General features: G+C 32.7%; 1 protein-coding gene across 1 annotated transcript in view; it reads left to right on the top strand.

The window, feature by feature from the left end:
- Nucleotides 1–21183, top strand: part of METTL25 (methyltransferase like 25) — a 78051-nt gene that overhangs the window by 1950 nt on the left and 54918 nt on the right. Inside the window, exons 2-5 of the mRNA XM_045553296.1 lie at nucleotides 11936–12100; nucleotides 14161–14267; nucleotides 16423–17022; nucleotides 19147–19294. Of these exons, the coding sequence (XP_045409252.1) occupies nucleotides 11936–12100; nucleotides 14161–14267; nucleotides 16423–17022; nucleotides 19147–19294 (1020 nt within the window). The remainder of the gene's footprint in view (nucleotides 1–11935; nucleotides 12101–14160; nucleotides 14268–16422; nucleotides 17023–19146; nucleotides 19295–21183) is intronic.

The following is a 21183-nucleotide window of genomic DNA, read 5'->3' as shown; positions in this document are numbered from 1 at the left end:
TTGTTTGTTTGTTTTTTACTGTCTTTCCCCCTTTTAAGAATTGTTTTGTTCACTGCTGTATCCCTAATGCCTAGAATGATGTCTGGTCAGATTAGGTAGCTAATAAAATACCTGGTAAGGAGTAATTAAATGAATAACAACATTTATTTGTTCTCTTAAGTTAGGAATAAAATGCTAACATCTTTTGGGAAAACCTTACAATTAATTTTGTATCTGTCCAACAACAGTGGAATCTAGACTAGATTGTTCTACCTTTGAAATATCTCTGGCCCTTCAAACTTTTTTATACAAAACTTCAATTGTACAAATGATCAGCTGCCTCTAGTAATAAAAAGTGAATTTTTATAATTTGTGCTTATCAGAAATCTTAATTTTTGTTTATGTGAAGATGGCCATTTTTTGCCAACACTATATGAGGTCCATTGTTTGTGTCAGAGAAGAACATTAGAATCCTTTGACCAGATTTGTATCTTATTAAGGAATTGTTAGCTATTATGAACAGTATAATTTAGCAATTAAATTTGGAGTCAGATACGGTTCAAGTTCCAGTTCTACCACTTCCAGTTGTGTGATTTTGGGGAAATTCACTTATTCATTCATTCAGGAAACATTTACCAGGTGTCAGCTATGTCCCTGGTACTTTTCTAGGAGTTTGGGAAATAGTAAATAAAACAAAAATCCCTACCTTCATCTTGCGTGCATTCTAGATGGAGGAGATAGACAAAAAAAGATTTTTTAAGTGCTACAGACAAAAATAGATAATGGAGGAGTAGAGAAGAGGAGGTAGAAGAGGAAAATATGTTTTCAGTTTTAAATAGGTTGTCCTGGTAAGACCTCATTGAGGTAACACTGGAAAAAAGGCCTAAATAAGGACAAAAATGAGCCATGAAGACACCTGGAAGGAAAGCATTGTGGATAGTGAGAACATGGAATGCAAATGTGTTTAAGGAACAGCAAGGAGACTGGAGTGAATTTTTATCAGGGACTCACAAGGAGTATGGTTTTTTGCTGGTTCTGTATCAGGAGTTACAAGTAAACACAATTCTCAGAGCTATATGCACAGTGTGTGAAAGTACACAAACAGATGTTTGACACAATCATTTCCTGTTTTATGGGACAAAGTTGTTTCTAAAAATCCTCAGTGTAGCCATTTCTGTAGGTTTCATTCACCACATAATCTTCTGGCCTGATCAGAGTCTTGAAAATTTCTTCTCCATTGATCATATAAAAAGAATTAGAGAAAAAAAAATTTTTAAGATAAAGAGGAAATATGTTGAAAATAACTGTATTTCAAGGACATGCATAAATTATGGCTTTGCAGATCTTCTGCCTTGGTCAAATCATGGCTCCACCACTTATTAGCTGTGTTAACTTAGACAATTGGCTGTGTGTGTGCTTTGGGGAACACATTCTGTTACAGACCATCTACAAGCTGACATCTGTCTGTTGCAGCTGTTGTAGCTGATTTTTGTTTTTTCCTCCTTTTTTTCAAAAATAAGTATAATATTACCTAACTTGTAGAACAGGGTTATAGTAAATATTAAAGATGACATATATATAGCAGCTAGCATAGATCTGGGATTGTAGCATGGGTTCAATAAATTGTGGCTAATAAATGATGATGATGGTTGTGGTGATGATGATTGGTAGTGATGATGTAATCAGGTCTTTCCTTGAAAGAAATAAAGGAGTTCCTTGTCAAGAACTGGAATCACATATTCTATAACAACTATATTAACAACTATCATGCTGTTGTCATTGTTTGGCTTATCTGTATCTGTAGATTATAAACTGTCAAAAAACAGAGGAACAATGTTTATCTTTTTCACTGTTATATTCTCAGCACTGTAAACAGTTTCTTTTTATAGATGAGTAAATTAAATTTTTTTTTACTTTTAAATGTTTATAGAATTGCTTACTTTTGGTGATGATCTGTATAATTAATTTACTATCCTTTTAATTGAACAACACAGAAAGTATATGCCTATGATAGATTTTTTTTATCGAGCTTTCCTTTAAATTATTTTTATTGCATCTTAATAGATTAAGTTTCTTCTTGGCCAGCCTAAGTAGTTTTTATTGGTGGTGGTGGTGGTAATTGGGTGCATTGGAATTGCACCCATGTTTAATTTGAAACACATGAAGGCATAAAGCATGTCGTTGGAAATAGTGAGAACACAACAGAGATATAATTAGTGTGATGTGTTTCACTATGTTGTATGTAACTTTTATTTATTCACTTGCCTTATATATTTTTCTGAACTCCTTTTTCGATTTTTTGGGTCTTTTTAGGAGACTTCAATTGTGAAAATAAAAATCACATTACAAGATAGTGGCCAGTGTCAACCTCATTCCTGGGGAGCTTCTATAATCATAAGTAAGGGAGAGCAACAATGTAAACAAATCTTCGGGATTCAAGGATAATTTGTCATAATACTTTGTCTGTTTGACATATGGAAAGTGCTTTCAGCTGTTCCTTTTAGATGAGATCATTTGTAACTTGAATTTATATTCTAGTTTTTAATGGTATCTCCTCCTCTACTTCCCCTCTCTCCTTATCTTTTGATTATGAGAAATTCAGTCAAACAAAATTCATGGAGATTGGATATTACTTTCATCTAGTGCATTTTTAAAATCTCCTTAACTATATTAATGTTTTCCTATGGTTAGCCAATCAGAATAAATTTGATTGCCCCCTATTTGTTTATATATTTATTTTTTATTATTATTTCAAATCGTTAATCTTTCACTGGAAGCCTGCAGTTATGATTACCTGTTATCATCACTGAGCATGATTTAAACTTCTCCCCCAGTTTAAAAAAAAAACAAAGACTTGCCTACATGGTTTCATGACTACTTTGGTCTGTGTTTATTGTGTTTTCATCTCATCACCTCAGTGATTTAAGAGCTCCTTCTATAAATGGCATTATCGTCATTCCTGTTAATAGGCTCATAATCTGCTAACTCTTCTTTCTTCATTTCTTTTGCCACTTCCATTGCCATAGCAAATAGTCCAGTGTCCCCTCGCCTTTTTAAATCTTGCAACAGAATTTTTTTTTTTTTTTTTGAGACAGAGTGTCACTTTGTTGCCCTGGCTAGAGTGAGTGCCCTGGCGTCAGCCTAGCTCACAGCAACCTCAAACTCCTGGGTTTAAGCGATCCTACTGCCTCAGCCTCCCGAGTAGCTAGGACTACAGGCATGTGCCACCATGCCCGGCTAATTTTTTCTATATATATTTTAGTTGGCCAACTAATTTGTTTCTATTTTTAGTAGAGATGGGGGGGTCTCACTCTTGCTGAGGCTGGTCTCGAACTCCTGACCTCGAGTGATCCACCCGCCTCGGCCTCCCAGAGTGCTGGGATTACAGGCATGAGCCACCGCGCCCGGCCCAGAATTTTTACAATAACTTTCTAGCTGTTGTTTTTGCTTTTAGACTCTACATATCAGTAGTGTTACCATTCAAACTACTCTCAGATTTATTTTTAAAATCATAAAATGGAAATCATAGTTCTGATCTTTCTTTTGCTGAAAAGCCATCAATAGGTCTCCATTTCCCACAAAATAAAGTTCTTCACCTTCTGACCTTATCTACTAACTGTTCTCGAGGTGGAAACATGGCTGCTATTGTAAGCAAATTGGAGGCAGCATGGAAAGAATATAGATTTTGGTGTTTGTCACTCATAGTTTTGAATCCTGGTTCTGACTTTAGTGTTGTATAATGTTGTGTGAGTCTGTTAAGCCTTTGAGCCTCAGTTTCCTTATTTGAAAAATGGGAATCATAATTCTTGCCTGAAAGATTTGTATAAAAGCAAATAAGATACATGTTAAACCTAGCACCTAAATGAGTGGACATCTAATAAATATTAGCCATCTTCTCCATACTCTTCTCCTCTCAGGTAGAGCCAGACTAGACCAAGAGTCAGAACACCTGGTTCTAATCCATTTCTAACTCTGATTAGTTGTGTTGTCTTACACAGGACATTTAATTATAGGCCTCAGTTTTCTATCTAAGAAGTACCTGCCTAGGATGTTCATTTGTGGCAGAAGGACGAAAATAGTCACCTCCAGACTCATGTGGCTTATGAACATGTCTCACTTAACCAATATGGTGCTTACATTTTTTTTAGCCAACATTTCAATGTTGACAGTTAACACACACATACACACACACATACCTAGAATAAGCTTGCCTTCATTATAGATTTAAGCCTAGATCATGCAAATTTATTAAAACCATTTACTATTATTAACATATATTTTGTAAAATGGAACAGATTGACCTGTATGTTTTGGTATCTTAAATTATTTCTAATTTTTGTTTGATATATGTTATCTAAAAAACTCAGCCTAGTAATTTAAATTATCAACAGTAAAAGAAGATCTGTTTAATAATAAAAATACTGGAGAGAAAAAAGTTATCATTTCAATGTTAGACTAACTTTAGAAATATGAACTTTATATTAGGAATTAATGGCTGTCTACTACTGAAGAAAGAATAATCATAGATTGTTTAAGTATTCACTACTTAGTTTTCATGTTTTGAATATTTAAAATAATCTCTAGAAGCCAGAGGAAACATACTTAACTGAATTGTTTGTCATAATATTAATATTGTGCAAGATTGAAAGGTGAGTAAACTGTTGAAAGATAGTGATTCTTAATATCTTAGGTCACAAATCCCATTAAATGGATGATTTAGATGAATGTTATGGAAGCTCTTCCTCAAAAAAGGGCATATATAAGCACAAATAGACACAAAACTTTACACACAGCTTTAGGTGATTCATAGATCTCTTCAGCTCTTAGGCCTCAGGATAAGAACTGCTGGTTGAAAGCATTATTAGTATTAAAACATTGTTTAATTCACCTGGATTTAGACCAACATTTGTACTCATTCTTTTTTTTTATAGCATTTGATTTCTTATTAAGAAATATTTATATTTTTAAACACTTATTTAAGTAATCTTTATCATGTGCTGAAAATAGTCCCTTCTTTAGTGAGTAAAAACTGCATTTCAGATTCAGCCAAAGAGTTAATCAGACCGGTATCTTGAGACTGATACCAATGACAATTACTGAAACTTAATTCTTCCCTCTTACATGATCATTGCAAAATGGAGAATTTAAAGTTTAGGTCGATATTTTATTTGTTTATTGTTTATATAGCTGTCACGTTGGATAATGGCCTGAAAATAAAATTGACTTGATTTTTATGAATTATACACATCAATACAAAAAAATTAAGGAAGCAAAGAAGATCTGGTAGAGGTATGGTAGGAGCTAAGCAGAGAAAAGTGTATATTTAGTGCAAATTCCTTTTGCTCATTCATTTTACTTGGCAACTGATTATAACTAAATTGTGTTAAGAGTAGAATAGACATATCTATTTTGAATTAATGTTACAATGTAAATAATAAGGTTTACAACAAGAATGTAAAATGAAATTAAACTTGAAACGCAAAAAGTAAAAAAAAAGTACAGTTGTTTTAAGAGAGAGAGATGACTTAATTTTACTCTCTCAAATACCTTCTTAGTAATCTAACTATACTTAAATGTACAGTTTCCCTGGGACAAAAAGTCCTTTACGTGTCTTGCCTCCATAGTAAACAAACTGACAAGTCTTTATTATTCTTGGAAGCCTACAATTCTAGGCCCAGATCAACATAGAAGAAAGTAATACTGTTCTTCTCAGTAAGAAAAGTGGCAGTGGTGGTTACTAAGATAGTGGCATTTTTGAGGCACTGAGGGGCAGTGGAGCCTATAGTGGTGTTCAGAAATGACAACTGCAGTAGGAAGTGATATATCTTTGGTAGGAATAAGAAAGGATGAAGTTGATTTCAAAGCACTTACTGAACTGAAATAGATTTATTTTTAAGTATCCTTTACAACTATATTACTTTTTAATGTTTTACAAACCGGAGTTTTTTTGTATTTTGCTAAGAAAATCATATTTGATTTATTAAATTTAAATTTATTATTCAGAAAATATTAACACATATTTATTGAGTTTATTCTTAAATGCTTCTAATTTTAAATGAAGCTCAAAGCTTATTGAATTTTTAGAAATCTAGTATCTCTTTTATTTTCTGAAAATAGGGATTGAAATTATAGGGTATTAAAACATTCTGGTATAGCAAGCTTGCCACTCTACTCCAGGTATTTAAAGCATAGTCAAGATTATATCTACCAAATTTCACATCAAATTTAGTAAAGAAGTATCATTAATACTAACATTCTCTGGTACTTTTAAGTTGATTCTGGGACACAGTGCTCAGTACTAACCACTGAGCTTCCAAACACTTAGTAATTCTTGCTTTCATCCTACCTAGAATATAGTTCCCAGTGTTAACTACAGGACTTCTATGTTGTTCTCAATTTGCAGCTCATCCATCCTTTGTCTTGTCTTCATTCTAATGATGGTGGTCTTGCACTCAAGTTCCAGAGCCCAAATCTCCTTTCTCCTGCCTAGTAGGCCCAACATTTAGAAGCTAAATATCTTTATTGATCTTTGTTTCAAGTTCTTCTTTAGTAACCTGTATGATGTTCTGGCCCTAGATATTTGAGTATTTTCTATCCTTTATTCTAACAAAGTTGAAAAGTTGTCCCAAGTGTTAGAACATTCAGTAACTTAATTTGGACTTCATGGTTTGAGGGTTGTCTATTATTTGCTCTAGGCTGTGTGTTAGGAATATATGTTAAAAATAAAATTATAATAAATGTATACTTGTATGTGTATTTAAACACATACTTACATTTAAATTAAATTAAGTTTAGGTTTAAGTGAAATACATACATAATTAAATACATACTCATGTGTATATGAATGCATACATATATACAAAGGTATATGTGTGTGAATTCCCTAAAACGACATTATAACAAGTACTTTCCCCCATTTTATATTTAAAGACACTGAGTCCTAGAGCAGGTAAAGAAATTGCTCCTGGCCACAGGGGTAGACATTCTGAGAACCAGAATTCAAACCCTGATTCTTGTTCAGTCATTCATTCACTGAGTACCTCCTATGTGCCAGATATTATTCTAGGTTCTGGGGATACAGTTATGAATAAAAATATTTGTCCTCTTGGATCTTACATGCTATATCAGGTAGTGATAAATGTTATAAAATTAATAAAAGTTTGGAGGGTGATAAGAATTCAGTGAGGTTGCAATTTGAAATAAGATTGTCAGAGAAGTTTTCATGAAGTGGTGACATTTGAGGAAAGACCTGAAGGAAGTCAGAGTGAGCCATGAAAACACATGGGATAGATGGTCAGAGAGGAAAAAATTTGTACAAAGCCTGAAGTAAGCTCAACCTATATGTCATCTGAGTAGAATTCTGACTGGGAATTGCTGAGCCCCGTTAAACCCACATTGAACATTTGTTGTCCATATGTGCTATAAATGATAAAACACTATGTCTCATAGATGAATCATAAGTTGTAACAAATTAGCTTTATTCAGGTTCAATTTTACCTTGGAAAAAATCAGCTGTGAAGCTATTGCAGTATCATTGGTGAGCATTAATAGGGTTTGAACTACAGCAGTGATAGGGGCAGGAGGTTCCAAAGGAGAGACACGTTTACATCAGGATTGATGAGTGGCTGGGCATGTGGATTGAGGGCCCAAGAAGCACTTAAGATAATGTAGAGGTCACTGAGTGAGTGATAGGCTATTAAACATGATAGAAAATAAGAAGAAGGGAAAGGTTTTGGGAGCATGAGAACTTTCAGTTCCGTTTTGAACCTTTTGAATTGAAGACATCTGTGGGACATTCATGTAGAAATGAATACAAAATATTACTATGTCCTTGTGAAGATTATTATTAAGAGGGCACTGTTGATTTATTCTTGAATTACCAGACCATAGAACAGATCTAGGGCTGTGTGATAATGACAGTAGTGACCTTTCCCCTAACCCCTGTAACACAGTTACATCTCAAAATTTAGCACATAATTGCATTTTATCTTATATCACATTCTAAATGTTCTAAATCACTCCTTTTTTTTCTTTTTCTTTTTTTTCTCTTTATTTATTTATGTATTTATTTATTTCAGGATATTATGGGAGTACAAACATTTTGGTTACATCTAAATCACTCTTGTTTCATCCTGAGATTACAAGCATTTGAGCTGCAATGAGGTTTTATGCCTAACTGGTTCAGCAGTCCTATTGAAGTCATAGTGATTACTACCTTCACAGAGTTTTAGGAGATTTTGTTTCTCCTTGTGTATGTAGTTGATGATGCTACAATAGTAAGTGTATTGAAAGATTGCTGTCATTCATTTATGCTGTGTGCAATGTATTATTGCTTTACAACTTGGCATGAAGCAGTAGGTTTATTTTGTTTCTAGAAATAGACCACAATAAAATCTTACAAAAATATTTTATTCCCTTTTCAAAGACTTATTAATTATTTTATATATTACTTTTTAATTTCTTAAGTAATCTTAAGTAACCTTAAGATTACTTCTGATGGGAAGAGAGGTATTGAGGGGAGTGAAGAAAGTAGAAGAATTAAGAAGATAGAGTGAATGTGAAATGTCTTAAGATTTCTGACCTCTGGTAGAGGATATTCTTGCCAGACTTGGTTTTGATGGTCAAGTCTGCCTACTGCTTTTCTTTATTGCTGTCTTACCTGATTTTCTTTATTGTCCCCTGTACTTACTACTGTGGCATGCTGATGGGTCTGAAGTTAAACTGCCTTGGTTCACCTGCCCTGCCACCTAGTGTTTGTGCCAACTTGGATACATTACAGCTTCCCTAGGTCTCAGATTTTTCCTCTGTAAATGGGGATAAGAGCACTGTGTAACTAGCTTAGAAAAGGCACATAGTATACTTGCAGTAAATGTTAGCAGTAATAGAGATGAGTTATTGTAAACCCTGACAGTACTTTCTTCCTTAAAGTGCTATGTAACATTCAAGTACGATAACAGACAATTATTTTTGAAATTTTATTATGCATTTTCCTACCTTAATATTTTCATAATCTAACATGTATATATATGACTTTTCTATCTTTCCTTGTACATTGGTCTCTGCTATAAAAAACAAACAAACAAAATGAACTTAGAGATATCCTGGTCTCATATATATAGAAAATAACCTTCCTTGCCTTTTTCTTCCCCTCCCTCCGTGATGCCCAATTAACCTGTTGTATAAGGACGTGTCTTATAATCTATCTTATGAGAAACCTCTGTAGAATAGTGATATGGGGTGTGCAAAAAATAAGACTAAGTAAATACTACAACTAAAGCATATAATAAAGCAGAACTGGAACTTCCAGTAGAGGGAGATATGGGCAAAATAATCAAGTCACATAATATGCAGGTATAATGGGCAGCAAATCTAAAAAGAAAGCTTTCCGTGTGTTAAAAATTATAATTAACTAAATATAAATTAAGTAGCACTGTGGTTTCTGTTTTGCTAGTTGCCAAACCCAAACTGATTATACAACTACCTAGGCAAGCACTGTGAGAACTATTAACACCATTATCATTGCCCCATAATTTTCTCACATACTGTTTCAGAAATGGAAGTAAAGACTAGATCATCAACACATTTCTCTCTGTCTCTCTACCCGCCCCCCACCCTATCCCTCCCTCTACTCTCAATCTCTAAAGCAGCAAGTAATGCAAGTTGTAGGCTGGATCACTTGAAAACAAAGTATAGCAGCTATATTTCCGTGAATCAAAAATTTTTTTCACAGAGTTCTAGACTATGAGTAAACCAGTGTTAGCCCTAAATAACCTAAATTATTGGACTGAATCAGAACACCATTCTTTTTAAATAATCGTTGTTGAAAAGATAATATTGCAATGTAGACCTTCAAATGAATGAAATTCCTAGGAGGCCTATAATGGAAAGCAAATTAACAGCATTTAATTCAAGTTGGATTGGAATTTTTTCAAGTATTTTCAGTAGGATAGTTAAGTTGATTTGAACCTTACTTTTCCAACAGAAACATCACATTTCTGTTGGCAACATTGTCCAATAACTGACTATTATGATGGTCCCTCTGCACTTTGAGATTTAATACTCTTATTCTATCACACTCTAAGAAATTGCTGCCCTGGAACCAGGGGATGTTGAGACTGCCCTTAAACCTGAGAGTCTCACTTAATAGTTGACTGAGTTTTCCCTTTTGTAGCATGCCTAAATATTTTGAGCAGATTTTATTACTTTGGCTAGGTTAGTAAATTCAGTTTGTAAAATGTCCACAGTACTTCATATAATACACAAAATGTATCTTAAATAAATTCACTCTAGTAATTTTGTAATTTAAATTTCTATTTAGTTGATCCAGAAATGGAAGTTACACATCTTTTATGATTTTATTCCTAATGAATTTGGTAAACGTTATCACCACCAACTTAAAAGATATTAGCTTTAAAAATATAGTAGTTTAAATATGTAGGTTTTTTTTTTTTTAGAATTCTGCACACCTTCATTTAGTTGTCTTGCTTTCAAGTTTTGTCAAGTAGCATCATTATTCTTTGTGTTTAAGTATATTTTTATAATAACAAAAGTAACTATGGAGGCACAGCTATGCTAGAGAAGACTTCGTAGCATATAGTATGGGTCTTTTTGTTTTTGTTTTTTTGGATTTTTTTTTGGTAGAACCAAAATTGTTCCCTGGATTGCACCATGCTTTCATAGGTGAATGTTTTACATGCTTCATTTAACCCCTGGATGTGTTTGTTTGAATTATGAAAAATATTAATAATTTTTAGTGAATGGGCTTAGCTGTCCAATGAGTTTCTTTGACCCTCTACAGTCAAATTGGAATGCCTTCTTTTAACTTTCCTAAATAAATTAGCATACCTTAAAAATGCCAATAGAAAAATAAGATTGAGCAGATCTGTAGTGTGGCTATGTGAATCCATCAGAATAGGCAGGGTTATGCTGCACTAATAAGCCTAACAACTCAACTGACTGAAAGCAGTGAAGTTTACTTTTTATATGTGCTATATGTCCATTGTAGTTTGAGAGAAATGCTATCCTTGTTACAGTCACTCAGGGACTCAGGCTGAAGAAAGGTTCTATCTTGACACATGCTTCTTCAGTTATAGAGCGGGGGGAAAAAAAGAGTTGTGAATCTTCTGATACTCTTAAAACTTTTGCCTGAAAATGGTACAGTTCACCTTGGCAAGATGTAGCCACACCTGAGTTCAAAAGGGTGTATGATCCTCATACAGTGAGGGGCACTGGATATTCACAGTTTACTACACTATTCTAAATTCATGAGCATTTGGCATATTGACAGTTACTGTACTAAACTTATAGAATGTCTGGTCTAAAACTGACCGTGGTAAGAATGTGAGCTGTTTTTACCAGATCATAACCTGATTAGTTTTAGCACTCATACTGATAGTTCACTGAGTACATGCACACACCACACACACCCTCCACCCTCAACCCAGTCTGTATGGTCCAAATGATGTAGGGACAGTTTTATAGTAACTTTTATACCACTGGAGATATTAATTACTATTGTTCCACATGCAGTGTGGACAGGGAGTTACAGTGTTGCATGAGCCAACCACCTTTAAATGCACAGTTGTGGGTCAGCCAGGACCATTCACAAATTTAAAATTATATTATTGTTCAGATTTTAATCTTTCTTTCTTTTTTTTCTTTCTTCCTTCCTTTTTTTTTTTTTTTTTGGTTATTGGAACCAAAAAAAGACCAAATTTTAATTTTAATTTGGAGTTTAAATGTATAATTATATAAAATATTGAAAGAAAATTTGCTGCTACAAATAGCTAATTATTTACATAATAAATATTAATGGAACCATTAGAGATATTACCAAACTTCACACCAAAATGAAATTTAAAATTTAGTACTGTTCATTTATTGCTTTTTAATATCATACAGTTTAACTACTAGCTAATTATGACTAAAGACTCTTTTTTAACCTAACATTTTTTAGGTATGACTGATTTTCCCAAAATATTTTGTGAAACTTCTCAGAAGCTGGTGAGTGTGGAAGCATTTGCTCTGGCTGCAAAATATTATTCCATTCAAAACTTGGGAATATGTACTCCTTTTGAACAGCTGCTTGCAGCCCTTCAAGAAAATGAAAAACAGAGAACTGGTATGTGTACTTGTGTTGTGTATGTATGTAGATACTTAGAAGCAATATATTGTTCATATATGAATATCTTTCCAAAATATTCTTAATTTATTGTGAAACCTTATATCATATGGGCTGACAAATAGCTTGTGCCTAGAAGAGTAGATTTTCTCTTATACTTTGTTTAACAGAGTGACTGAGAGATCTCTACATTTTTTCCTACATTAGCCCCTGGCAACCTTTATTTCAGATAGTTCCTACCCTTCAAACACAGTGGCCTACTACAAATTACAAAATCCTCACATTTATTTTTGTTATAGTATACTGATGTTCTCCATGGCCTGTGCTTTGGGAAGAAGGTGGGAAGAGTAGAAGGGGAGTTGGGTTGTAGGGGAGAAACATGAGTGTCAAACAGCAATGATGGTACAAATAAAAATTAAATAGCAGCATGAGATTAAAACTCAATGATATCAATAATTATATTAAATGTAAATAGACTATACATTCCAATTAAATGCAGAGATAAGACTCCTGTGGGGGAAAAAAAACCACTCTTCAAAATTGAACCAGTTTTAATAATAATAATGAATCTAATATGAATTATTATTATATTAATAATAAAATAATGAATCTCAGATCCTCTTTATCTTCCACAAAGCTTTTTATATGTTATCTCATTTAATCCTCATTATTTTCCTTTTTATTTTGAGCTCTAAACCTACAGAAAAGTTATAAGGATAGTACAATGAACTCTATATACTTTTTGCCTAGATTCAACATGTGTTAACATTTTGCCCCATAGATATTATAACACTTCACTCCCAGATACTTAAGCATGTATCTCATTAGAACATTTTCCTACATCTCCCATAGTACATAGCACATTCAGGAATTTATCATTGATACAATAGTATTGTCTGATATATAGTCTATATTCAAGTTTCTCTAATCTTTTTCGAAAGTATCCTTTATATTCATTTTTTTAATACAGAAATCAATCCAGGCTCATGCCTGAGATTTAGTTGGCTAGGTTAGTATCTGCCAGCAGAATGGCATTGCATCCGTTGTGGAATCCAAGCCTCTCTTGCAGAGACCATGTCTTAAACTGCCCTCATACAATTACCAAGAAGATGCTGCCTGCCATCTACAGGACCCTAAGTAACCACCACTTACACCTGGAAACACCTTGTTGAAACCCAGTATCCCAGTGTGGTGATCCCAGGTTAAGTGTACACCCCGGCATTCTCAAATGTGAACTCTGTTATGCCATAATAACTGTCCCAGCCCTTTATTTCAATTCCACACCACCCAACTTCAAAATAACTAATGATGTTGACTACCTTGTCATATGCCCTTTGGCCATTTTAATATACTTTTATATCTAGTATATAGTATATACTCTAAAGTGCTGTTCTGTAGAACATTCTGCAGTGACGGAAATGTTCCGTAGCTGTGCTGCTCGGTAGAAACTAGCCACATGTGATCGTTGAATACTTCAAATGTGGCTAGTGCAGGTCAGAATCTTAATTTGCAATTTTATTTGATTTGAGCTTTTTTAAATGTAAATTTAAATAATCACATATGATTAATAGCTACTGTATTGGACAGCGCAGGTAGTGAAATGACTGTTCAAGTTTTATGCCCATTTTTCTGTTGGGTGGCCTTTTTCTTATTGATTTGTAGGAGTTGGTTTTGTTTTATTCTTAGCTATAAGTTTTATATAGATATGTGTATTGGAAATACCTTCTCCCAATTTGTGGCTTGCCTTTTTGCTCTCTTAATGTTGTCTTTTGATGACAAAAATTTCTTTTGTAGTCCAATTTTTTAGTCTTTTCTTTTATAGTTAATTGCTTACTGTGTCAAGGAACATTTTTTAATAATGTTCTATGAATCTTTTCATTTTATTAGTTCAGATTTGATGGATAACAATTAAGATAATAGAGATGTATCATCTAGACATAATAGAATCTCTATATTATTTTCATGCTTAATTTTAAAAAAACATGAACATCAACTGATACTTTATATTAAATTTTGCTTCATTTATAGCAGTACTTTAATTTTGTTTTATTTTTATTCAGGTGAAACTGTGAAGCCAGTTGAGTTTATGAATGTGAAAAAATCTCATGAAGTTCAGGCAATGTCAGAGCTGATCAGCAGTATTGCTGCTTATTATGGAATAAAGCAAGTAAGAATGTTTTCCCTATATTTTTAGGTGTTAAAGCTATTGCTATTTTTGGTATCTTGCAAATTCCATTTTTTACTATCATTATCTAGTCTTTAAAATGTTTTTAAATGATAACATCAGACCCTTTAAACATCAGATCCTTTAAACATCAGATTTTTTAAACATATACTCTCATTTCCCAGTACACTGTAATTATAACAAATTTATAATAAAAAGACATGACTGTTAATGTTTTGCCACAAATTACTCTTTTTGGAGTGGATGGAAGTTAAGGGTAATTCTCTTCGATATGTTGTCAGTCCAACTTGAGGCAGCATTATGAAGATGACATTTTGCAAAACTGTTTGCTGCTACATGTTTTTGGGGTATGGGTTCCAAAGCTGTGTTCTGGGTAACCTGCCTCGTTGTAGTAACCCAAAGTAATTATGTTTTTAGGGCTAGGATTCTTTCAAAATGTATGACTCATGATACATTCCTATTTTGAAAAATAGCTTTTATGAAAGGTAGTGATGTCTGAAAATAAAATTAATGATTGTCCACATTGGCTTATAAAAATAGTAAGTTATTTTTCTTATCTCTGGCTTATAAAAATAGCAAGTTATTTTTCTTCTCCCTATAAGATCTGTGAGGGTAATCGGAAATTTTCCCTTTTGTAATTTTTTTTTAGTTATTAGAATCTTTTCAATGGATTCACCCAGAGTTGTGGAGAGTTTGAGGATGATTAGAAAACTGTGATAACTTGCAGATCCACTTGTGGCAACATAGATCTCTAGAGTGGGGGCTGGAGGCAAGAGATAAGACAATACTAGTTTTCAACCTTTTCTCCAGAGTATCATACCTAAGCAGTATCTATCAGTATCAGTAACAGGCTCACAATTGCAGTGGTACTCAGCTGGAGTAGAAGGGGCAAGTACCCCACCCCCACCCTCACCCAGACCTTCTCCCATGGTGCCATATCCGAATCTTAGGGGCAAGCGCTATTTCTAAATATCTTTCCAGTGCCTGCCAATATCCATTAAGAGTAATAAAGATGAGAATAGAGACCAGAGGAACAAATGGATAGTTTATTTAGAGGTAAAAGAGGCATAACAAGATCAGGCAGTTTAGGCATCAATTAGTAACAGCAACTCCACTGGAGAGAACAGAGCCCTAAAGACAGAAAGTTCATGTAATTGGTAGTCAGCTAATCTGTGTAGAGGTTCTGTGCATGGATGGTATTAAGCTGGTCACAGAGTAGAAGAATGGGATAAAGGTCCGGTTCTTAAAGGAAGACTGGTCTGAATGAGTCAGAGTGACAGAGACTACAAGAACTAGACTCACATTTTATATAGAAACCAAGACCAAAACCCAATCATTTAGTTTGGAAAAACAATGCAGAAGCAGGGAAATATAGAAGTGGCACAAAGAATAATGTATACTTTGTGAAAAGGATTTCAGTCAGTATTCCTGTGGCCTTAATTTTGCAGATTTTTCATTACAAATATTACTGTGTAAAATATTTTTACTCATCAAATATTATTCAATCCTAACCACTTTCTAGCCAATATATAAAATTATTCCATAATCCCAACTTTATTGAGATATAAATGCACTCATGTTAATTGTACAGTTAGAGTTTTGTTAATGTGTGTGTGTATGTATATATGCTCATGTAACCTCCACAGTCAAGATATTTTATAATGCAGTATCTATATTTTTTCGCTGTGGGTTTTCTCTGACTGCTAAAGCAAGCTCTAATTGTTCTTTGCTACTATATTGTATATGTTGATGGTTCATTGTTAATTTACATTGACATGGTACCCTGACACATTGCTAAATTCACTTACTGTTAGCTTTTTTGCACATTCTTCAGGATTTTCTATGGACACAATTGTGTCATCTATGAATAAAGACACTTTTACTTCTTTATTTACATTGTTTATGCCTTTTACTTCTTTTCCTTGACTTATGATGCTGACTAGAACCTCTAGAAAAATGTTGAATAAAAATGATCAGAGTGGTTGGTTTTTAATAGGAATCAAAAAACTAAAATAAAAAACGTAATAGGTTGTGTAAATTATACAACTCATTTGCTTGCTTTTAAAACAAAATCTACAATGCTTTCTGTTATCATCTGATTAAAATAATTTAATACATTCTGGTTTTCTTACTTTAGGTAATTGACTTGGGCTCTGGTAAAGGCTACCTAAGCTCCTTTTTGTCCTTGAAGTATGGCTTAAAAGTTTATGGAATTGATTCCTCAAATACCAATACTCATGGAGCTAAGGAGAGAAACAGGAAATTGAAGAAACATTGGAAACTCTGTCATGCTCAGGCAAGATCAGATGTCAGTGGACTGACATTAAAAATGACAAAAGAAAGGAAAGTGCAAAATGAAGTTAAATATAAAGCAGAGATCGAGGAAGAATGTAACAACAGTCTTGCAAAGCAAGAAAAGATGTCTACCTCAGAGTTTTGGCCAGATTTTTCAGGCTCTGTAATTTCTACCAACAGAAAACAAATGGAAAACCTACATTCTCAACCACATCAAGAAGAAAATTTGTGTTTTGAAAGTACCTTTCCTCTTATAGACCTTTTGTCTATAAATGCTATAGAGTCTACTTCTTCACTGCAAATACCCGACAGAGAGATGTCTGAAACCAATAAAGAGAGAAGAAAAATGACATCAAAGTCAAGTGAATCAAATATATATTTACCTTTAACCTCTTTTATCAACGCTGATTCAGAACTACATGACATTATTAAAGATCTAGAGGTGATTTCACTTTTGAATTACTTAATTTGATTTACAAAAATGCTCTAAGACATTGAATTTAAATTTAATCGTAGCTTAAATAAGATGTGTCTTATTTGATCACATTAATCTAAAAGACCAAGAAAATAAAATCATACGCATGCTTTCATTATTCCCATAGCTATTAAAATATGACAAGAGCACATTCCAGAATAGAATAATCTATATTCATTTCAAGCCTCCTAAATCCAACAAAAGTACTAGGAGAAAAGCTAGTGAGTGAGCTAAATTCTCATTTTCATTTAGGAATTAAATTAATTACAATTAATTGCAATCCAAGAAAACTTTTAAATTTTAATTTAAATTTGAAGTCAAGAGGTATCTAGAGCAAAGTTATATCTAAAATTAGATTTGGTAACCAAATATGCAATTTTCTTTATCAAGAGTAGCTTCTGAGTATTCTTCATGGCTTGAACTTTTGTAAAATTATATGTCAATTTATGTAGTTAAAAGACAGTAAATTTTAAGCAAAGTCCACATTGTATGTTAAAACAGTATAGTAAAGGAGCTTCTAGAGAGCATTTGGCCAAACTCATTGTCTCGAAAAAGATAGCCTTTGGAGTTGTATTATTCTACCATTCTTATATTTTTTAAGAAATTCTTCCCCAAAGAAATGAATAAGCAAAAGATACCAGAGTTCTTTGTAAATTTAACATTGTTTAATAGCTGACTAGTGTTTTGCCATTTTTAAAATGGGAATTTTTTTTCCAGATATTTTTAGACTTAGGGAAACTGGTTAGTCCTTATTGTTTTTCTTATTCATGAAATCAGTAATTAGATTATTCTTAACTTTCTCTTAGGGGTAAACAACTCCAATTACTTTAACTTAACTTTTAAAAAATATAAATCCTTAGTGTATATTGTTACTTTTTAATTTCCTCAAACTTTTGCTGAAAGTATATGATCAAAACTATAAGATATGCTGGCAGTGAATATCTGCCAGTGAATCAGTGAATCAGCACTTTAACAACCAGAATTAACCAATACCTCCTATTCCTCTCCCTACCCTTACCCAATACTTAAATATTTTACTGTTGGAATAATATGATAATTACATATTTTTTTCTCCTAACTTGTACGTGCTAATATTATTAAGTAATCCTATATGATGAATACAATAAAGAATGAGATTGAATGTCTTTGTATTAACTTTAGGGAGAGCTAAACTAAGCTTAAAGAGAGAAATTTATACCTCTGTGCATGTATGCATTTGTACCCATTGTTTTTTTTATGTGTGGTGTGTACATTTAAGTTAGGCTTTGGTTAATTAGAATAAACATTTCATAGGAGAATTTTTGTATAATATTTATGTTATAAAGTTTAGAACAAAAATTTTCATATTGAATCTTTCTTCAATAACATATTTGATATAATCAATAAACTAAGCTTTCTGGTGTTAGAATAGAAATGCTAACTTTACACCAGTTACATATGTTTTTTATAACAATTTTATAAGATTTTTGATGGGCAATCTGTGAAGAAGTGAAATCAGCAAAAAAAAATTGACTAGTGTGGTCAAAATGTGATATAAATGTGTCTCAAATTACAGGTTTTTCTTAGTAATGCATGCTACATTTGATTAGTCTAATCTTAGCTTTGCTTAGTTGTTAAGAAATATTATTCGTAAAAGAAATCAGAGAAAATACAAATGAATAAATAACTGAAAACACTGAAAAAAACTCAAAAGTGATAAGAAATCACAGTCATTTTGCCTATAAAGGAAATAGTTATTCATTATGAAAATTTAAAAATATAATACTTTCTAGGTGAGGTTTAATAATTATAAAAGGCTTTATATATTCTAATGGGCATTTAAATTCTTCTCCTGATGCCTGGTACGGTATCCCAGCTACTCAGGAGGCTGAAGTAGGATGATTGCTTACGTCCAGAAGTTTGAGGTTATAGTATATATTATTATTCCTACAAATAGTCACTGCATTCCAGTCTGGGCAACATAGTGAGACCCTTATTCTAAAAATAAAAATTTTTTTTGTAATTTAAAAATTAAAAAAAATAAAATCTTTACCTGGATTGTTTTTTAATCTATCAATTGCCAAAGTTCACTTTTTCTTCTTGTCTTTAAAGGATTGTTTGATGGTGGGTCTGCACACTTGTGGCGATCTTGCTCCAAACACTCTGCGAATATTTACTTCCAAGTCTGAAATCAAGGGAGTTTGCAGTGTGGGTTGTTGCTACCACCTCTTATCTGAAGAGTTTGAAAACCAAACTAAAGGTACAAAGTACTCCATATGTCATAATTTTTATTTATTTAATCATAATGTCTATTTTCTATTTCTCCTCTGTTTTTTGGCCATTATGAATTGAATTAACACTTAAGATAGAGCATCTGATTTTCTTGCAATTTTAATATTACAATATTATTGACATTTGATGCACCATCATTTATGTATTTTATTATAGTTTCTTTGGTCATAAAATGGTCTTAATCAGTGCTGAAGAATTTGCAAATATTTGAAAATTTTATGTTGTATGATTTTATAGAACAATTAAAAAATACTTGTGAAGTATACATTTAGTGAGATAGTAAAGCTAATTTATTTTGTCATGAATTAGAGTTTTAAAGTTTGCTTTTATTTCCAATGCCTTCTTCATTTCTGAAAGAATATTGATATTTCTAAAAAGAGTTTTTACTATATTTTGAAGAGTCAGCATACTAGGATTTTAGAAAACTGCAAAACGGTGTGATTGTGTTAAAATAATAGTATCTAAACTGTACTACCTGGATTGAGAAGATGACTGAGGAATAGAATACATAGTAGTATGGTGGGATTTGTAGTAACCCCCAACCCTTCATTCAGAGTAGCTACGAAAATACCTGTGTGATCCATTTTATATGTTAAATCTCTCTATAACATATGATTTCAAAAACCATTGGTTCAGATTAGACGGTTATTTAAACTATTAACAGTTTTCTTTTATTTTAGTTTAATAACAGCTTTATCAGTGTCCAGCATCCCTTGCTAAGAGGTTTAGGTTACAGACATTTAGGTTACTATCCTTTTATATACATAAGGATAATATTAGTTGATCTTTTCTCAGTTTTAAAACCTAGTTGAATATGAAATTTTGGTTATTTTTCATTAGTCATGTCTAGGAGGTAGAAATTATAATTGTGTATTTCTATTGGAATGAGCTGAGGTGAAACAGAAGCCACTCTTAGAACTGGCAAAGATTTATATGAAATAAAGTTAATCGAATTAGAATTATTTTATGGCAGAGTTTTGAAAATTTTATTTTAGGAACGATGCATAAAAGTAAAATTATGAATATATAGGGATAGAGCAAGGGAAAGAAAGCCAATTGGCAAAAAGTTAATAGTTTAATTTAGAAGGGGAATATGTGATTGTCATGCTATTATTGCCAAACTTATTTTCTAAGTATAAAAATTTTCAAGATAAAAATTAGAGGGAAAAATGAACCTAAAAACAGAAAAAAGGTATTTCTACTTAACTATATACTAAAATATTTACATTATTTTATAGTATTTTTATATCTTTCCTAAAATAAATGGAAAATACCCTTTAATGCAATCAGTTTTTTTTAAAAATATTAAATGTTTAATATTTTCCTTAATCAGCAATAGCATAAGATTCTATGTAGGGAAGTGCTGGTTTTGGGGGTGTATTTTTTGGTTCCTAGTTCAAGAGTTTCCTTTTCTATAGGTACAATGAAATTCAGTTTAATAATTAGCTCAATTTGGGACAGGTGTAGGCCTTTTTTGTGTATTTAAATTCAGAGATACTGCCCTACATTTTAAGATCTTTAATTTCAGCTGCCTGCTTCCTCCTTTTTCTTCATCATCATTGTCCCCAACAATGCCTTCCTATTCCAAGGTGCCTCCGTTTCCTCTTCAGGCAAGTACCTTAAGACTCCCATGTTTGGGTCCTGCTATAAGCTAGTAGCCATTGCTCTGTACCATCATGTCTCAGATGTAGTCTCAGTACTTCCCCACCAAGGATGGGATTCTCTTTTTGGTAGTGCACTCTACTCTCCATCACATCCTTTTTTCTACAGTGCCACCTTACTGTCCATCTGGAGTGATCCCCAGAGCTCATTTTGCTGGTTTGGGATGTTTATTTCCTAACTTATATTTTAAATCAA

Source organism: Lemur catta, chromosome 6, assembly GCF_020740605.2.
Source record: "Lemur catta isolate mLemCat1 chromosome 6, mLemCat1.pri, whole genome shotgun sequence".
NCBI classification, from domain to species: Eukaryota; Metazoa; Chordata; class Mammalia; order Primates; family Lemuridae; genus Lemur; species Lemur catta.
The sequence above is the reverse complement of the archived record's forward strand: the minus strand, read 5'-3'. Positions and strand labels throughout refer to the sequence as shown.